Here is a 17,337-nt window from a genome sequence, read left to right as displayed (position 1 = left end):
TGATGGCATCAGTATAAATAATATTAAAAATCGAAAGCTTCCACGATTGCATGTTCTTAAACATGCTGTGCATGAATGATTGTTAGGTTGCTTGAAAGTATAATATTCATACATATAGAAGGAATATATGGTGTGAGTTTGCTTTCCTCAAACCTCGATTGTTTGCACTGAATCCACTTGTTTACACCCATTTTTACGTTCTGGTGTATACTAATGAGATTGGCAGGAAATTTGGTTGTAAATTGACATCCGTAAAATGGGTGCACGAATAGTGTATCTTTGGGTGTAATATCCCGATTATGCCCCCACAGGAAATGTCATGCCTATGAGCTTTCCACCTGCATGGAGGGTAGCAGGCAGTGCAATTTAGCTATTTACGTAGGACATTCAAGCGTGTTACAATAGTAATACTGTTGGCTGTATAACATCAAGAATGTGACATAAATGTGACACGAAGCATGTCTTCACAAAAAAAGCTTTATATGAAAATCAAACAGTCTGTCTTTTAAATTCTAAAACTTATTTATCTTTTACTCTTTGACAATCAAAATGCTCCCCCATCCCCTGGAAACACAGAGCATTAGCAATCAAGTTTCACACACCACTCCTGCCTACAGGACTCTCCCATGGACTGCATCTTTACCTGAAATACTCCCTTCTGTACTCAGAAGCTGAAACGCAGAGCTAATTAGCACTTGCTGAGCCAGGGTTGATGCAATATATGTTAGACTATGGGAAATCTGTGACACTGTCCGTATAATCCTTTCAAGTCTTTTGGTGCTCCAGTAAGCTCCAGGGTCAAATTTGTGAGAAAGCTGCTCTTTAACCATCTGTAACCTATTATCTCATCTAATGTATAACCTGACCTTTCAACAAAACAAGAAACAAACCTGAATTTCTGGTTTATAAACAAGTTGTGGACTAAGTATGGTCTTCAATGTTGAACAATATTTTTGTGGCAAAAAAATTTCTCTACATGATGGAGATTGCCACTTCCAGACCTGTCAAATCTGACACCATAGTCTACATTAATGTAGATTTTAAAAGTGTATACTACAAGCTAGTTCTGGTTGGAAAATGTGGAAAAAAATTGAATAATACAGGAGACTGATTGAAAGTAACTCTGATAGGGCAGCTTTAGTACATCTGAGCTCCTGACCTCTTTGTTTTTGAACATATTTCTATTACCTTTTTAATTGGTATCCTTTTGGATCAAAATTTAAGTTCCAGAATTATTGCATTTTTTTAGTGTTGTATTTCTACTGCATAGCCTCTAGGTTGTGCTGTTGTGCACATTCTCTGTAGTTCCAATTGCAAATGGTGGTGTAAACAGTAACTTTTTGTGATTTCTTCTCTTCCCCCTTTCCAAGAACTTTCCGAAGTGCTCCTTTGTAAGTGAATAATATTCCCCTTCCCCATCTTCACAGTGATTTTAATAATTGAAAATGCTAGGCCTGGAACCAACAAAATGTTAATATCGATTGGGAGGGGGGGAAGCCACTAATTAAACTGGGAAATTCTTTCTACCGCCCCCAAAGAAGGAAATGTTACAGCATGAAGAGTTAAAACAAAGAATGGCTGAAAGCACAGAAACTGTCCTTTTTTTAAAAAAAAAAGTGCCACCCCGGTGGATCTGCAGTTAAATGCACTGCCGAGTGAGGACATGAGCCATACAAACCAAGGAAGGTCCATGGTTCAATCCATAGTCTGTGCTGAGGTAACTTATCTCAGTCAAGGCAATAGTACAGCTGGCCCAAATGCCCCTGAGCTAAGAAGGGGAAGAAAATCAGCCAAGGTTCTCACTCCAGATTGCTATCCAATAATCACTGGCAGAATTGAAGATTACAGCAGAAGTCACTGGATAGCAATCAAGAGCAAGAACACTAATTTTCCCACTCCCCCCAGCCCAAGAGTACCGAGGACAATTGGAGTGCCTCTACAGCAGTCTGACTGAGATCATCTAGCTCGGCACAGGCTGGGGACTGAACTCTGACCTTCCTGGTCTGTGTTTCTCAGCTACTCACTGGATAAACTTGCTGAGTCACATAGGGAGACCTATGACAAAAATGTTCAAAAAACCTTAGGTCTGAGGCCAGGAAATGTGAAGCTGAAAGGCTGCGAGATTATCTCCTAATTGTGATTTGGGGACTTCACACTCAAATTACACTATTCTGAGTTGATGCAAAGTCAAATCTGCTTTGCACTGGTTGTGTTGTAACGACCTTTCCAACATGGTTTGGTGTACATTCTGATCGAGCAGCTCTCCGTATAAACACCAGGAGATGCCACTTGCTCTGGATCATTTCCACAGGGCTTTGCTTCCCATTTTAAAAAGGCTCCATCTGTTTTATGAGCATGCACAATTTGTATTTTAACTTTTATTAAAACTGGATCTACTGGTGCTGTTTAGTTCTCTCCTGTATTAGTAATAGGGTAAATTTATTTTACAAATCAGAATCAACATTTTAAAAGCTGCTAATGGCAAAAACTTCAATTAAAAATTGTAGATTGCTTTTGTTCCTCGGACATTTGTAGTTTGCGTTTGAATACAGAGCTACATGTGTAGTGATACACTTGGGCCACCTGCAGTACGAAGTCCTTTATTTGGATTTTGTTTTTTCCGAATAATCCACACCTCAATGTATTTAAAACAAACTAAAACTGCTTTGCATTGCTGGTCATTTTAAACAAGTAAAAGTTTTTTAATTCTGTGTTCTGGCCATTAGACATACTGTAAGGGTGGTGCAGCACATTAAACTCCATCTCACAATGTCACAGATGGGAAAATGTGTGGTTGTGCTTACAATTTCCCCCACAGTTACACCTTAAGGGTGAGGTACAGGCAGACGCCGGTTACTTGGGCCCCCAGCAGCTGATTAAATAATGGTTTTAGAGATTTGGAAGCAGACCTGTTGGTCACGAAATAGTGTGCACCATGGATAAACCTATAGGAGCGGGGAGAAAAATTAATAAATAACTAGGAAAAATACACGTACTACAGTGCAAACTGTTGGATCAAGCTTATGCCTGTCTGTAACTGAAAACATTTCCAAACAGGTGTGAAGCTATGTAGTCCCGTCACAGCCCTTTTCGTCGCTGTTTTGCTTATTACCTGCAAAATGTTAATAGCTCCAGCAAATTGAGTTTTTAAATACTGCAAGTTTCAAGTGTGCAAACAACGCACGCTTGCTACTCACTGGCTGTGTCTGTTTTGCGAACAGAAAGTCTCTGCTGTGTGTAGTTTTGTTTTATTTTTTTTTTGCAGAGCCAGCAATGTTTGCTATCAAAGGCAGGTCTGGCACTGCCCCTTTTCACTCCCCAGCCCTCCCCCTTTTTCGAGCAGTTGGTGCATTTGGAGTCTGATCGTGTGCAGAAAAAATCCGTGACATTTGAGGCGCTCGAGGGATTTACTGAGCATGCTCGGTTGCCTGCCCGCTAAGATAGAGGAAGCTAGTTTACATACGAGTCATACCAAGCATAGCCTGCATGTCTGTGCAGTTAACTTGCAGCGGGCTGTGAGGAGAGCTGGCGCGTCTTGTCTCTGTCACAATTGAGTCTTCTAACTATGAACAGCCCATTTTTAAGAGTTTCTGGCCTGTGAGGAAAAAAAACAAACAAACAACAAAAGAACAAAAAACTGTGGGCACAAATAGAACCTTTTTCACATTCAGAAAGCTCTGTACCCTTGAAGGGTATTACTTTTTAATTTTAATTTTTGATCTGGAAGGCTGGGGCCTTCAGCTTTGGAAAGAGAGGGGGGGAGAAAATCGCAGCCAGGAGCTAGTCTGAAGCGCGCTATCTGGTTAAAGCAAACAGCTGGCCTTTTTGCTACCCAGTAAATGCTACTTAAGAAAATGGACCTGTTGAACTATCAGTACCTGGACAAGATGAACAACAATATTGGCATCCTTTGCTTTGAAGGTAAAACTCCAGCTTGTTTCAGTTTTTTTTTGCTGTTCTTGAATACAGTGTGTTAAATACTTTTTTTAAGTTTCTGAATGCTGAATGCTACTTTGTTACTCCCCACCCACCCAGGATCTAAAATATAATTAGACTGTTGGTTTTAACATTATGTATCTTTTTTTTAAAACTTGCTGATCGTTTTGGTTTATGTTTTTTTAAAAAAAAAAGCCGTGCCCGGTGTCTGCCCAAGGCTCCCAGAGATTGCAGCCGTGCTAACAAAGAAAACTTGCTGGCTGTCTGAGGAGCCATGTTGTACTTGCACAGTCTGGCTCTTTGTTTAGCTTATCATTTCCTGTGTAGTTCTGAGAAAGTTCTGACATTAAAGGATGTGCCTCTTCTCTCAAATGCTGGAAGAGATAATTATTGAGCCAAAAAAAACGTTTTTGCTCAGACTAATTGTAGCTTAGTTATTTTGTGTTTGGTTTAAAAGATTTTGCGCGCACAGTATTTTGCGTTACTCTTTGAGAGTTCAGTAATGGTCAAAGATGACCCACAATGTAACTATTGGGCTGCGTGTATTGTTAAACTGCATCTGCGTGCCGTTTAAAGGAGTGGTAATGGCTTGATTGTGTATTCTAAAGTATTACTGATTTAAAGCTGTTTGGCACAAGTATTTTTGCATAATTCACGTATGGTAAAGTACTATCCACGCTTGTGTTACTAAATCAGTTCAAGCTGCACATTTTTGGACGTCATTCATTAAAAATGTAAAGCTAGAGGTTCCCTCTGCATTTGACCTGTAGATTCAGATAATGTTCTAAATCCTTAAGAAGCCAGCTCCTTGTGTTTATATACTAGCTTTATCAGCTTCAAATTTTTAAAGCTGAATCTGTTAATTAATTACTACTGTAACACGACCTGAGCGCAAATAAAAAGTTTAAGACGAGCAGGCAACAAAGGAAAGCAGCATTTCTGTTTTAAATGATTAACCTACAAGTAGGACTTTTGTTTTAAAAAGTGACAGGAAGCTTGATTTCTTCCTTTGGTGCATTTTGCCATTTAACTTCCCATTCAAGTACTGTACTTTTCTCTGGATGAAGTCGAGCACCTAGTGGAGACAAAGAATTACTAATATTTTTTTTAAAATTCTGGTTTTGTTTTGGACTTTACCAGCTTTGATCTCATTTCATTTGTCCTGATTTTTTTCGAAAAGATGCTACGGGAGATTTTGGGATTTTCCACAAAGAATAAAATTGTACCCATAGTTCTTTGCAAGTGTTACTACAACTGTTTTAAAAACATGGAAAAATACAAGGTAAAGAAGTACTGTAGATCAGTCCTGATGTTCTTGTTACGTCAGAATTCATTTGTTACCAATAAAGTTAGAAAAGTTGCTTCTGTCAAAATGTTATCAGGGAGATTCATCATAAAATGGAAGTTATCAGTGAAGTTTGGGGCAGCCTATTCTTGTGGTTATTCTGATTTTTTTTTCTTGTTCATTACAATTGAGAGTTCCACTCTGGTTTTCACAAAATTTAGGCAGCACTAAATTAGTGGAACATCAATTGACCGCATCTGTTTTCCAGTTTTCAGCTGCTTGTGCATACTAATTCAGTTGCAAATCATTAAGAGTTTTAGTTTAACCCATTGATGTTAAACAAACACAGTTTGGCAAACTTGCTGTTGCAAACTGTTGGGAACACTCTGCTATATGTTTGAATAATAAAGACCAAAATAGACTTTTTATTGGGGGAGGGGGAGAGAGAATAAGCTTATTCATATGGAAAATGGTATTCATAATGTACAGATTTTATTCTTTATCTTTTTGTGATGTTTCGGAAAGTGTGTTTCCACTTTTTTCCCCCATTTTACCAACTACTTCTGTGTCAGCAGCTGTTGTGACCTGGAAGCGATCCTGTTCAGCAAACAGTAATTCAGTAACTCTAATGGCAATGCCAGAGGTCGCTTCGGTTTGGTCCACATATAATTGCCATAAAGAATCTTACATGTGTTTGTTTCTTTCAGTACCCCATCCAAACAAAAAAAAACTGATTATAAATTGGTAACTTCTATACATAGTACTTAGAATTTTAATTGTAATTTTGGGCACAAATGCTTTTAAAATTATTTTTTTAAAATCGGCTACATCCATTGCAGCGCTCAAGCCCTTCATAAACCAAGTTTTGGATGTAGCTTGCTCCTTATGAAAATAGTGATTGTGTCAGCTTCACCTACTTTCCTCGTACCCTGTTTTAATTTATTTTAAATGCATTTTTTTCTCTTATTTAAGTAAGTGTAATTTCAATTGGAAGCCTTTAGAGGTACAATGGTGAAATATAATTATCAACTTAATATACATTGTCATTTGTTGAAATACTTGATGTGCTATGAGATGTACAAATTCAAACAGATTCTTAGGACAATAATTTGTATATAACTGGCATTGAATTCTGCTCTTTAATCTGGCGTTCCTGGGTCTCTGGCAGGAAAAGGGACAGATAAACAATTACAATGTTCAGACAGCACAAATGTTTTATTTTACAAAATCTTAATGATTTGTACTTACAATGGTCAGTTGGAGTTTTTGCTATTGAACTTTTTTTTAAAAATGGAAAATTAGTTGTGGGGCATTATAAGATTTAAAAAAAACAGGTTTATGTTTTTTTGATTTAATAATCAGAGATGGGTGAGTCCCAGAATTGGAGACCCAGAAAAAAAATCGTAATTGACTTTAGTTTCTGTGAATTTTGATTGATCGTGTCTGTTTTAACTCTGATGTCTGGGATTCAGTGTGATCTGTGTAATGAGAATGCAGGCATTCAAAAGCCCATTACAAAAGCTGAGCCAGCAGCACTGGGGTGAAAAGGCTATGTAGCAGAACCGTTCTGTACCAGCTGCCTACTCTGGTGCACCGTGTCAAATGACAGGCACTTGATACTTAGTGAATTTTGAGCTTCAACATCTGCATCTTGTTTTTCTGTGAAAATGGTTTTCTTTGCACTTATTCAATATAGGGAAGACAGAATTTGTAAAGTAACACAAATATAATGTGTACAGTAGTAGATTTGACATTCCTTAACTCCGTGCTATTTCTATTCTGGAAAATAATGCAAAGATGAAATTCCCAGTGGTGAGGCTAGCATCCCTTGGTAGTGGTTCTCATTTGTTTAGTTTTGAGTGTCCAGATGGCTAAAACAACAGGCGGTATCCTTTTGTGATATATGCTCCTTCTGTATCTCTGTCCTTAGCCTTGAGAAGTGGTAACTCGGATGTAGAAACCAAACAATAAACAGTGAATTTTTGCAGCTGACCTTTGGGTATTTCCTGAACTTGAAACACAACTGGAGCTCAAATGCTGGCTCATTGAGTAGAAGTATTATTAATACTTTACCAATACAATAATTGATTAGCTATAAGTGAAAGTAACTCTCCTGATTCATGTGAATATGATTTCAGAGAATTTCAACCATTCAAATGTAGAAAGCTAATGTTAATAAATATATATCATTTCAAAAACCTTAGGTGATGACAAGAGAAAAGGAGTTTGGCTGAATAGAAATGTACTGAGAGTGTAATTCAAGAACTGCTGGAAAGGGGTGAGAAAGACTCCCTTTAAGAAGGAAGGGTGGCCAAAAATACAGAGAAACATGTGTAACTGGGGGTCTGGTCCATATTATAATGCTATAAACCATTTTCTGTTGGAGACTGAAATAAGTTGCCTTTAATTTTAATGTTCTGAAATGCAACATTCTGTTAAGCTGTAGTCTGCATTATGTTTAGTCCATTGTCTAAACTGGTAATACCCTAATCACTTGCACTAAATATATTTTAACTATTCTATTTAGTAATATGATGGCTTGGATGCGCATAAGTGTGAGAATGTTTTGAGAGAAAAAGGTCAAAATAAAAATGACAGTTGAACTTCACTTTCTGTCAGGGTTACATTTCTTTTGAATTGATGCACTGCTGCTGATGTACTGGGATCTTTTTCAAGTTGTCTCGGTGGGATTGTTTCTGAATGCCAGTTCTGAATTACAACTTCAGGTTTGTTGAGTAGAATCTGGATCTGAAGTATTAATCCACATCCAGTTTTCACTTTTCTCTCCATCCTACTATCTGAAAAAATGTGTTAATTTAACTTTTGATAAAATGTCTGCATGGGGTGAAATGTAAAGTATACAGACAAAATCAGCATCTTTGCTGACTATCTGACCCATATTTATCCCTCAACCAACACCTAAAACAGATTATTTGGTCATTTATTTCATTGCTGTTTGTGGGTCCTTGCTGTGCGTAAATTGACTGCCACGTTTCCTACATTACGATAGTGACTACACTTCAAAAGTACTTCATTGGCTGTAATATGCGTTCTGAGGTCGTGAAAGGCACTACATAAGTTAAAATTATGAAGAGGTTTGATAGGGTAGGCATAGAGAAGATGTTTCCACTTGTGGCAGAGTCCAAAACCAGGGGTCAAAAACATAAGATAGCCACTAATAAATCCATGAGGAATTCAAGAGAAATTTCTTTACCCAGAAAGTGGTTAGAATGTGGAACTTGCTACCACATGGAGTAGGTGAGGCCAATAACATAGATGCCTTTAAGGGGAAGCTAGATAGGTACATGAAGGTGAAAGGAATAGAAGAATATGTTGATAGGGTGAGATGAAGTAGGATGGGAGGAGGCTTGTGTGGAGCCAAAAAACCGGCAGAGGAGACCAGTTTGGCTGAATGACCTGTTTCTGAGCTGTAAATTCTATGTAAAGTCTCTTCATTTTTCATTATCTGTTTAAAAACAATTGCAAATTTTCTGATGTGAATAATCTTTTTAAATTTAACTACATAATTCTCATGTTGTAAGCCATATATCAGTTTACTTTTCTGTTGGGATACTACCTTAAACACATTTTTTTCTTTCTGTTTACTGCATATCATTTTGGCGGGAAACAAAATCCACTTAAGCCTGAGCGATCCTGTCCTGTAAAACCCGATCTGCAACTTTATGCAAAATGACTTGACATCTTTATGTTCACTGCTTCATCTCCCTGCAAAGGGATAAAAGGAAAGGTCATTTTCAGTGCTATCGGCAGTGATCTGAGCTGTGTTTTTCATTTTCCACAAAGCTGGAACAGATTTAAATGGAGCAGACACAGGCAGGGCAGAAAGGAAAAGACTGGTAGTGGAAACAACAGTGTGCTTTGTTAAACTACAACTGGAATTAAGACCGAAAAATTACACATGCATATGCATAAGCCCCTAGAATTTCCATCTGTTTTGCATGAAGACAATTCCTCATTATATTTTGATTTGAGACCAAATGCAGATATTATACTGTTCTTTGGTAGCTAAGCCAGGGCTCACAGTTTAAGTGGGGCTTTTGCATCAAACAACTGGTTGCGATTGTGATTAAACCCAAGTTCAGCAGCCTTGTTTCTATAATTGTGGCAAGAAAATTGAAGTAACCATTTGATCACTCTTAACCCTAAAATTGACAACCAAGCAGCAAAAAATAAATATGATGAAAACAATATCTAGTCAAACTGTGTGTATGTCCAAAACATCAACCAACATTGATTTTGTGCCATTTGTATATAATCCTTCACTTTTGAAGCAAAATATCTCCTAACTAGATAGTCATTTCTAGTTACTTTGAAGATTTCAGATTTATTTTTTGGTTTAGTAACTCAAATCTTCAACAAAGGCATCTTGCATCCACTTTTGAATATACAGAAAATCCCACCAGACTATATTTTGCAATATAATGTGTACCTAAACATTAGACAATTCTATCTGAATGTAATGTTCGTTCCATTAGTTATTAAAATAACTGTCATTTATATTTCAATAAATCTTTTATGGGTTTTCTATTTTTAAATAATTGTACCCAGTGATACTGTTAATCTGTTCCTTTTTATGTGGCAATATGACCAATGGAGTGATTCCCACGCAGGAAAATGGGTCAGGATATGGAATTTAGCAGCTGCAGATATAAATAGTTCTGAGCTGAATTATTCTATAAATTCTATGTACATATTCATTTAAAATGTTATACAATTTCTCATTGTGGTACAGAATGAGTTTTGTGCATACATTGCTTCTGTACAGATCCCTGGATATGCTCCTCCTAGGACATCTGGTGTGCATTGCAGCTATATTTTTCCATTGCTGGCTGCGGTATCTTTTGAAGGCTATCGCATTAACTGTGGTCTGCCCAGATTAAATCATATGGCACTGACTGAGAATGCTGACGGTCCTTTTTTTTCCCCCTTCTTTCCTTTTCCTGCTGAACATAGCCAAATTATTGGCTGCAGCCGAGGATGTGCAAATCTGCAGTGCTTATTAAAATAGGATTTGGAAAAAATAAAACTGATTTTATACATTACAATAATTTATAATTTGATAGTGGAATAAGCAACATGGTCAGAAAAAAATGTATTTTAGTGGACTTAAAAATGCTTTACGTGCAGAAGCACGGGGCATTTTGCTTTGTATGGTGTGAGGGTTAACTTGCACTGAATCAAGAATTTAACAAATCAAATTATTGCTGAAATAGATACCTTGTAAATGTGTGTTTTGATTTGTTAGTACCGGTGACCTGTGCAGGGATGCCAACCTGTAGCCCTAGTGCCACATGTGGCCCAATTCTTGGCAATCCCACCATTAAAGACCAATTTGCACTTATATTTCTTGCTTTTTTTATTTTTGTAGGCTGGACTGTTTGGAAAACACTGCTTTTTTTTTAATAGTGTCAGTAGTGGATAAATTGTCAATCATAATACTTAAGATCTATTAGTGTCCACAGCTCGAGATGTATGATAATTAATGAGGACATGGATTTAAACTGTATATGTGGCCTTTGAGGTTCTATGATGCACAATTATGTAGCCCAAGACGACAAAAGCTCGGGCACCTTTGTGTTAATATAGCGAGTGTTGAAAAGGCAAAAGCTGTTGATTCTCATTTAGTATGCTGCACTGCCCAAATTTTACTCCTTTGTCTCTTAACCAATTTTACTTCATTTTGAGGTAACTTAATCATAACTCTCAAACATTTTATTTCACGTGATTTAATGGGCGTCTACCTCTGTAACCTGATCACAACATTGGTAATTTATTTCTAAAGTTTCAGCAAGTCCTATTTTACGTTCATTTAAAGCTTTGATAGGCCCTGTCTGGCAGAGTTTTATTTTTGTAGCTTTTTCACATCTGTTGGCGGGGGGGAGAACTTCCTTCCTGGGGACCATAAGTAACTTGGCAAACATCAGGTTAAAATTCCATGGGGGGGCGGGTGGAAATTCTATACATAGCTGCTCAGCTGGGCTAGAGAATACATGTAAATGTTTTTTACTGCCTCAAATGAATAGGCAGTCAGGAAGGTAAAATTGGAAATGCATCAAAATGTTGCCTGGTAATGAGGCTGATGACTCGTAAAAAGTCACATGAATATCCTACATGTGGAATGCGTAGTATCTGGTTCTAGAAGACAAAAGCTAAATTAAATCTATTCAAACTGCTGCTGAAGCTTGTTTTTTTTAAAAAGAAGTCTAGCTTTATCGGAGGGTTTCTTGCCAAAATGATGATGTCATTTTGGTTGCCATGGAGTGTGGTTAGACTGGAGGAGACAACCCAGCCAGCAAAATAGGACATTTGTTTGGTGAACTGTGCTGTGGTTTCCCTTCACTGACTGAATGCAATGGGGAAAACTACCAACAATAAATCTCTTGAATTTTCATCTGGTTGTCTTTTTTTTGTTTTTATGTAGTTTGAGGAAGAGGTGTGGGCCTCATTGCAGACTTGGGTACATGCTCTTATTTTTCCCATGCAGTCAGGGTGTGTGAGTCTGTTCGGAGTTTGGTTTTTAATGCCATGTAGAACATTAACGGTTTCCAATAAACTAGTAAAGTTTAGTTTGGCAAGCTGCTTTTTCCTCTGCCACAGCCCTTATTGTACGGAAAGAAAAACAAAATTTCCCACAGCACTGGTGACATGCCACTGAGTTATATTTCTCATTGCAGTAAAGTAAAGTCACAAATTTTATGCCAAGTAGAGGGTTTGCTTGCCCTTTTGTGATATGTTGAGAGAGTGACTAGTAAGATGATGAGTGCAATGTAATGTACATTACTGAAATGTTAAGCATTGAGAATTTTTAAACTGTCTTCTCACCCTATAAGAACTTCTTGTTAAACAGCTAGATAGTATTTCCAATCTGCCATAGGAAGGATAGTATTCGAGAGGAGTAACATCTATTTGTTTAATCCATAGGTGAAGCTGCACTAAGGAGTGACGGTAGGATGCAGTCAATCCCAGTGTCCTCTGCACTCACCAACCATCGCACAGGACCTCCACCCATTAGCCCGAACAAGAGGAAGTTCAGTGGGGACCAGGGAGATGATGATGTGGAAAGTGAGAATGAACATGCCTCCAAAGCAAGCAGGTTATATGTTCAAATGTAAGTATTTCTTGACTAGAAGTATTCCGTGTGCAGGAAACTAGGAGATCTTGGGCTACATCAATTACAAAAGATGAACTGGTTGGAGTGGGTTAGTCAATCTCAATGAAGAGAAGATTCAGTGACAGCTAGGATCTATATTTTTAGTAAAGCCTGTCCTTGAACTCTAGTATCTGTACACATTTTCATTGGGTCTGTCTGCTGATTTTACTGTGTAAAAGTTTGAGCAGGAGAACGGCATGGGTCCAAAAAAAAACTCTTAACCAAATAGTATGCCTGCCCAAATACTGTCTGTACATAAACTGCAGTCTGTCGTGTCCAAAATAAAAAGGTGTCATGCACTCAAACTCTCAATCTGTCAAAATCATTTGCCTCTAAGAATTGCCCTTTTATTCTTCCAGTGTAAAACAAAATTGTATAATATGCCCATTTGGTGGGGAGGAGGGTTATGAAATATGTCATCCTCTGTTACCCAGCAGTTTATTTCTCCTTAATCTTTCACATAGCAATATTTTATATACGCCTAATTTTCATTTCATTCTATGTTTGGAGTAATGCTACACATACACCATTCTCCTTCTTCCTCCCAGTTTTCAGCATGGCTTCAGAAGCACTGTGTAACTCCTTCCCCAGTCTGTCACACGCCAGTGCTTTAGTCGTACTATGACTCCTTCCTGAGTTTGTCAGATATTGATGCTTTATACATACTGTATAATTTAATCCTCACCTTCCCAGCCTGACACATGGCGTTGCTTTATGCATGCTTGATTCCCCTTCAGTCTATATCGTAGAAATGCTTTATGCACTGCAGACTCTTTCCCTTACCCTATTAGTCTGGGCATTGATTCCTTATACACACTGTACAACACTCCATTGTGTCACACAACTTGATCAGCGCCTATGGTAAATTGTGGCTGCAGCATTTACTATCTACAGGATGCACTGTGGCAACTCACCAAGCTTACTTCAACACCTCCCAGCCCTTTGACCTCAACCCAACGAGAAGAGTGAGCAGCAACATCATGGGAACACCATCATCTCCTAAGTTCCCCTCCAGCCTCACACCACCACCACCCTGACTTGGATACGTACTGCCCTTCATCATTGCTAGTCAGGAAATCCTGGACTTCCCTACCTAACACTAATGTGGGAGCGCTATCACAAGAACTGGACCGGTTCAAAGAGAAGACTCATTACCCCTTCTTGGGGCAACCAGGGACGAGTAACAAATGCAGCTTTGCTAACGTCACCTACATTCGGAGAACAAAATTTTTTTTTAAAGTACACACCATACAACTTTCCTCCATGTTACATCATGATGTACCAGACAACTTCCATTTGTTCTCGTTCACCCCTCCCCCATTCTACGGGACTGTTGTAGGTAAAGCTTTAGATAGCACTAGAAAAATATTTCAAGACTGTGCTTGGTGAATAGGCAAGTGTACTTCAAAACTTGAATAAATTAGATTTTATGTACCTAAAATTATTACTTTTATTTTAAACAGAGTAAGTAATTCTAAAAGTATACATTTGTTGTAGACAAGGTGCCAGTTACTTGGGTCTGAGAAATTAATTAAGAAAATGGAGAAAGAAGCAGTAGGCAGAAAGCTGGAGTGTTGCTTTTCTTTCTTGAGTTCACGATGTCAGAAAGTAGCCCTCGGCTAGCCGATGACTGGAATTTTCCACACATGGTTTTATATACGATTTACATGCAGAGAAAGAATCATTCAGTTTTTTTTTTATATTCTTTAGGTGGCCTTGTGCTATAAGAGAGAACTTTTCATTTGCTTTTCGAATATTTTTAATCTTTTTTTCCCCCTTCACCCCCTCATTCTCCATAAGCCGTAGCAGTTTCTGGTAATTTGCCAAAGTGTCCCCATTATTCATCTATCTGGATAGAGAGTGAGGCTTTTCAGCCCTTGGGTAGCTCAGGGGAAGCATTATAGTTAAGCCCACTCATATCCTCGCCTGACATTGAGACAGTTTCTTTGTTGATTAAAAAGTTAATGAAACTCTTGGCTCCCTTGATGACTCAATGGACACGTGCGCCTTGCAGTATAGCACTGCACCATTCAGATTAGAAAGAATTTGAGTTGAATCCTTGATCTGCACTGATCTTGTCGGTCAAAGCTGGATAGTGCTCAGTTGGCATTGATGTTCAGGGGCTAAACAGGGGAAAATTAACGAAGGTCCTGACTTCAGATATGTTTTTGGATATCAGCTGTGATGTGATGGCCCCAACAGTTACTACCTCACATAAATAATGGCCGCTGCAAACAGATCCAAGTAGCAGCAAGCTTCTGGTGCTTAGCCCCACTATGAGTTGCCATCTTAAGATGAGGCATAAGAGGTGAAAGTTTGCCCAACTGTTCTATGTCGCCATTTATGCTCCACACGAGGCTCCTCCCTCCCTCCCTCCTTCATCTAACCCTATCATGATACCCTTCTATTCCTTTCTCCCTCGTGCTGATCTAGCTTCCCCTTATATGCATTTATGCTATTTCCCTCCACTACTCCTTGTGGTAGCATGTTCCACACTTTGGGTAAAGAAGTTTCTCCAGAATTTCCTATTGGATTTATTAGCGATTATTTTGGAAACATTTTCTCTACGTCTACCCTATCAGGTCACCCCTCAGCCTTCTCTTTTCTGGAGAAAAGAGCCCCAGCCTGTTCAGCTTTCCTGATAAGGATATCCTCTCAGTTCTGGTATCATCCTTGTGAATCTTTTTTGCACTTTCTCCAATGCCTCTCTATCCTTTCTATAATATGTTCCTGCTAACAATCAAAAATATTTAAAATCTGTAGAAGTCCTGATACAAGCGCTCTCAATGGCTCAGCTGATGAGTACACTGCCCAGAATGGAACTGAGCCATATCGACCCGGAAAGTCTTGTGTTCAATCCCTAATTTGTGCTGAGTAATAGCATGCAATTGGCCTGGGCTAAATCTCCCTGGGTTAAAGTGGGGGAGGGGGGAGAATTAGTTACCTCCAGTGACTCACTGGAAAGTCTGTGGGGGAGGACAGCATCAATCTTGGCTGTGATATCCACTTAAGCTGAATATCCTGCTGTCACTCATTAGAAGATACCAAGGCTGCTGGTGTCCATGGGGCTGCACCTCAGCGAGAGTTGGTGCGTTTAGGAGATTGAGGTAGAGAGAAACAAAGGTATCCTATAACTACCTATAGAGTAACCTCTGAGTATATAACTTGGATAGATTTCAATTTACTTGAAAAAAACATGGTATAAGGTTCACTGAATCTGAAGTTTGGTAGTGCTTCTTTTGAAACTCCTCTTGAAATATTAGCGAAAGAGGTGTCATGAGATGAGAGGATGTGGGTTTGCCACCCGAAGAAGGTAGAGAGTGGGGTGCTCAGGTTCCTCATGGAGGGACAGGGAAAGTCATTGGCAAATTAATGCAAGTCAAGTTGCAGTTGGTTTGCACAAAGGAATTTTGAAAGGCCTAGTAGCAGTTTGCCTGCCTGTCCTCCCTCTCTGTTGGGAGTGCAAGTAAAGCAGCTTAAAGATAACTTGATTTGTTGCTAGAAGCTGAAAGTTATAAGATAAGTATTTATGAAATAATTACATTCTTACAGGTGCAACTAAAGGAATTCCTTGTTCATGAATTCTGCCATAATTGATTAGGTTCATAGAACGATACACCACAGAAGGAGGCCATTCAGCCCATCGTGCCTGTGCCAGCTCTTTTTGAAAGAGCTACCAATTAGTCCCACTACCCTACTCTCTTCCCCCTAGCCCTGCAAATTTTTCCTCTTCAAGTATTTATCCAATTCCCTTTTGAAAGTTATTATTGAATCTGCTTCCACCACCCTTTCAGGCAATGCATTCCAGTGTGTATAATATCTTTATGTTGGCATAGCTTTGCCTATTACACATTCTCTTCCTTCCCAAAGAATGTAAACCCTGTGCAAAATGTTGGGTGTCAATCCCACAACCTCTGGAGAACTGATTTGTGCTTCAGTGATAGAAGGAATGTAAACCAAATATAAATTGCAGTCCCAGGAGCTGCCATTAAAATAATACCTGAACCATTCGGACCAGGAACGTCCCAGGTTTAGTCTGCTGCTTTGTGCTAATTTCAGGAGAGTGGAGGCAGGGAATGGTAGATTCCTCTTCTCTGCATGTAACAAAACAACCTATTCTTAAAAAAAAATTGGCGCAAGGACCAGGAGCAGGCACAGTGCCAGCCCAGTTTACCATGTGAATTTGCGTCATGATGCTGCTGTGTGTCATGATACAAGTACATTGACATGCTGAACTGGTTCATTGCATTTACAAGGAAGACTAGTGAGCTGTCTGTACCAATGGTAGTTTGGGAGACCAAGAAAAAACATGGTCTTCACTGCAGTCAGAACGCCAAAGTTTGGTATCCTTTATATTTGGTGGTGCCTTCAAATGTGCAGGTATCTGGGCTGGGACTTTACTAATGTAGTATAATGTAAAAGCACTTGATTGTCTGGATGAAAATAGTCTCAACCTAAGAGTCTGTGGTTTTAAATAAATATTAACCAGTGATTTCGGTCGTTGTAATGTAACCCGTTAGGTGGCTGTAAACAACTCGAGCTCAAGGTTTAATAACATCTGAATATCTTGGGGTGACTTATATAGCTCCCAGAGATCCATTCTTTTCTATTTAAACCTTTCCATCTCAGATATCTTAAAGCTCACCATTGTGGGAAATTCAGCATTTTTCTTCTTAATTGGACGAAAAAGTCTCCAATTGTAACCATTTGCATGTATTGGAAAATGTATTTTAAGAAGCTCATGATGTGCCCAGAGTATAAGCCTTTTAAACTACAAAGAAATTTAAGTCACATCCAAATTATTATCCCCAGCCCTTGTAAAATCAACACCAACCTGAGCAGCTTAAAAATATACCAATCAAACAATGGTGTGTTATACCTTTTATAACAGTAAATTTTGCAGTCAAATCTTTGCTTTAATACATAAACACTGGCTGCTGGTCAG

General features: G+C 38.6%; 1 protein-coding gene across 4 annotated transcripts in view; it reads left to right on the top strand.

The window, feature by feature from the left end:
- vgll4b (vestigial-like family member 4b) overlaps positions 1 to 17,337 on the top strand; it is a 106,900-nt gene that overhangs the window by 52,308 nt on the left and 37,255 nt on the right. For 3 of the 4 annotated variants that reach the window (XM_067998654.1, XM_067998653.1, XM_067998655.1), the window contains one exon: positions 12,164 to 12,350. In XM_067998654.1, coding sequence (XP_067854755.1) covers positions 12,193 to 12,350 — 158 coding nt within the window. In that variant the 5' untranslated portion in view covers positions 12,164 to 12,192. Of the gene's footprint in view, positions 1 to 3,392; positions 3,922 to 12,163; positions 12,351 to 17,337 lie in introns of those variants that run through there. The other variant, XM_067998652.1, reaches the window with a different exon arrangement.

The sequence above is a fragment of the Heptranchias perlo genome, chromosome 17, assembly GCF_035084215.1.
Source record: "Heptranchias perlo isolate sHepPer1 chromosome 17, sHepPer1.hap1, whole genome shotgun sequence".
Lineage (NCBI taxonomy): Eukaryota > Metazoa > Chordata > Chondrichthyes > Hexanchiformes > Hexanchidae > Heptranchias > Heptranchias perlo.
Note: the sequence above shows the minus strand (reverse complement) of the source record. Positions and strands in the feature narration are given on the sequence as shown.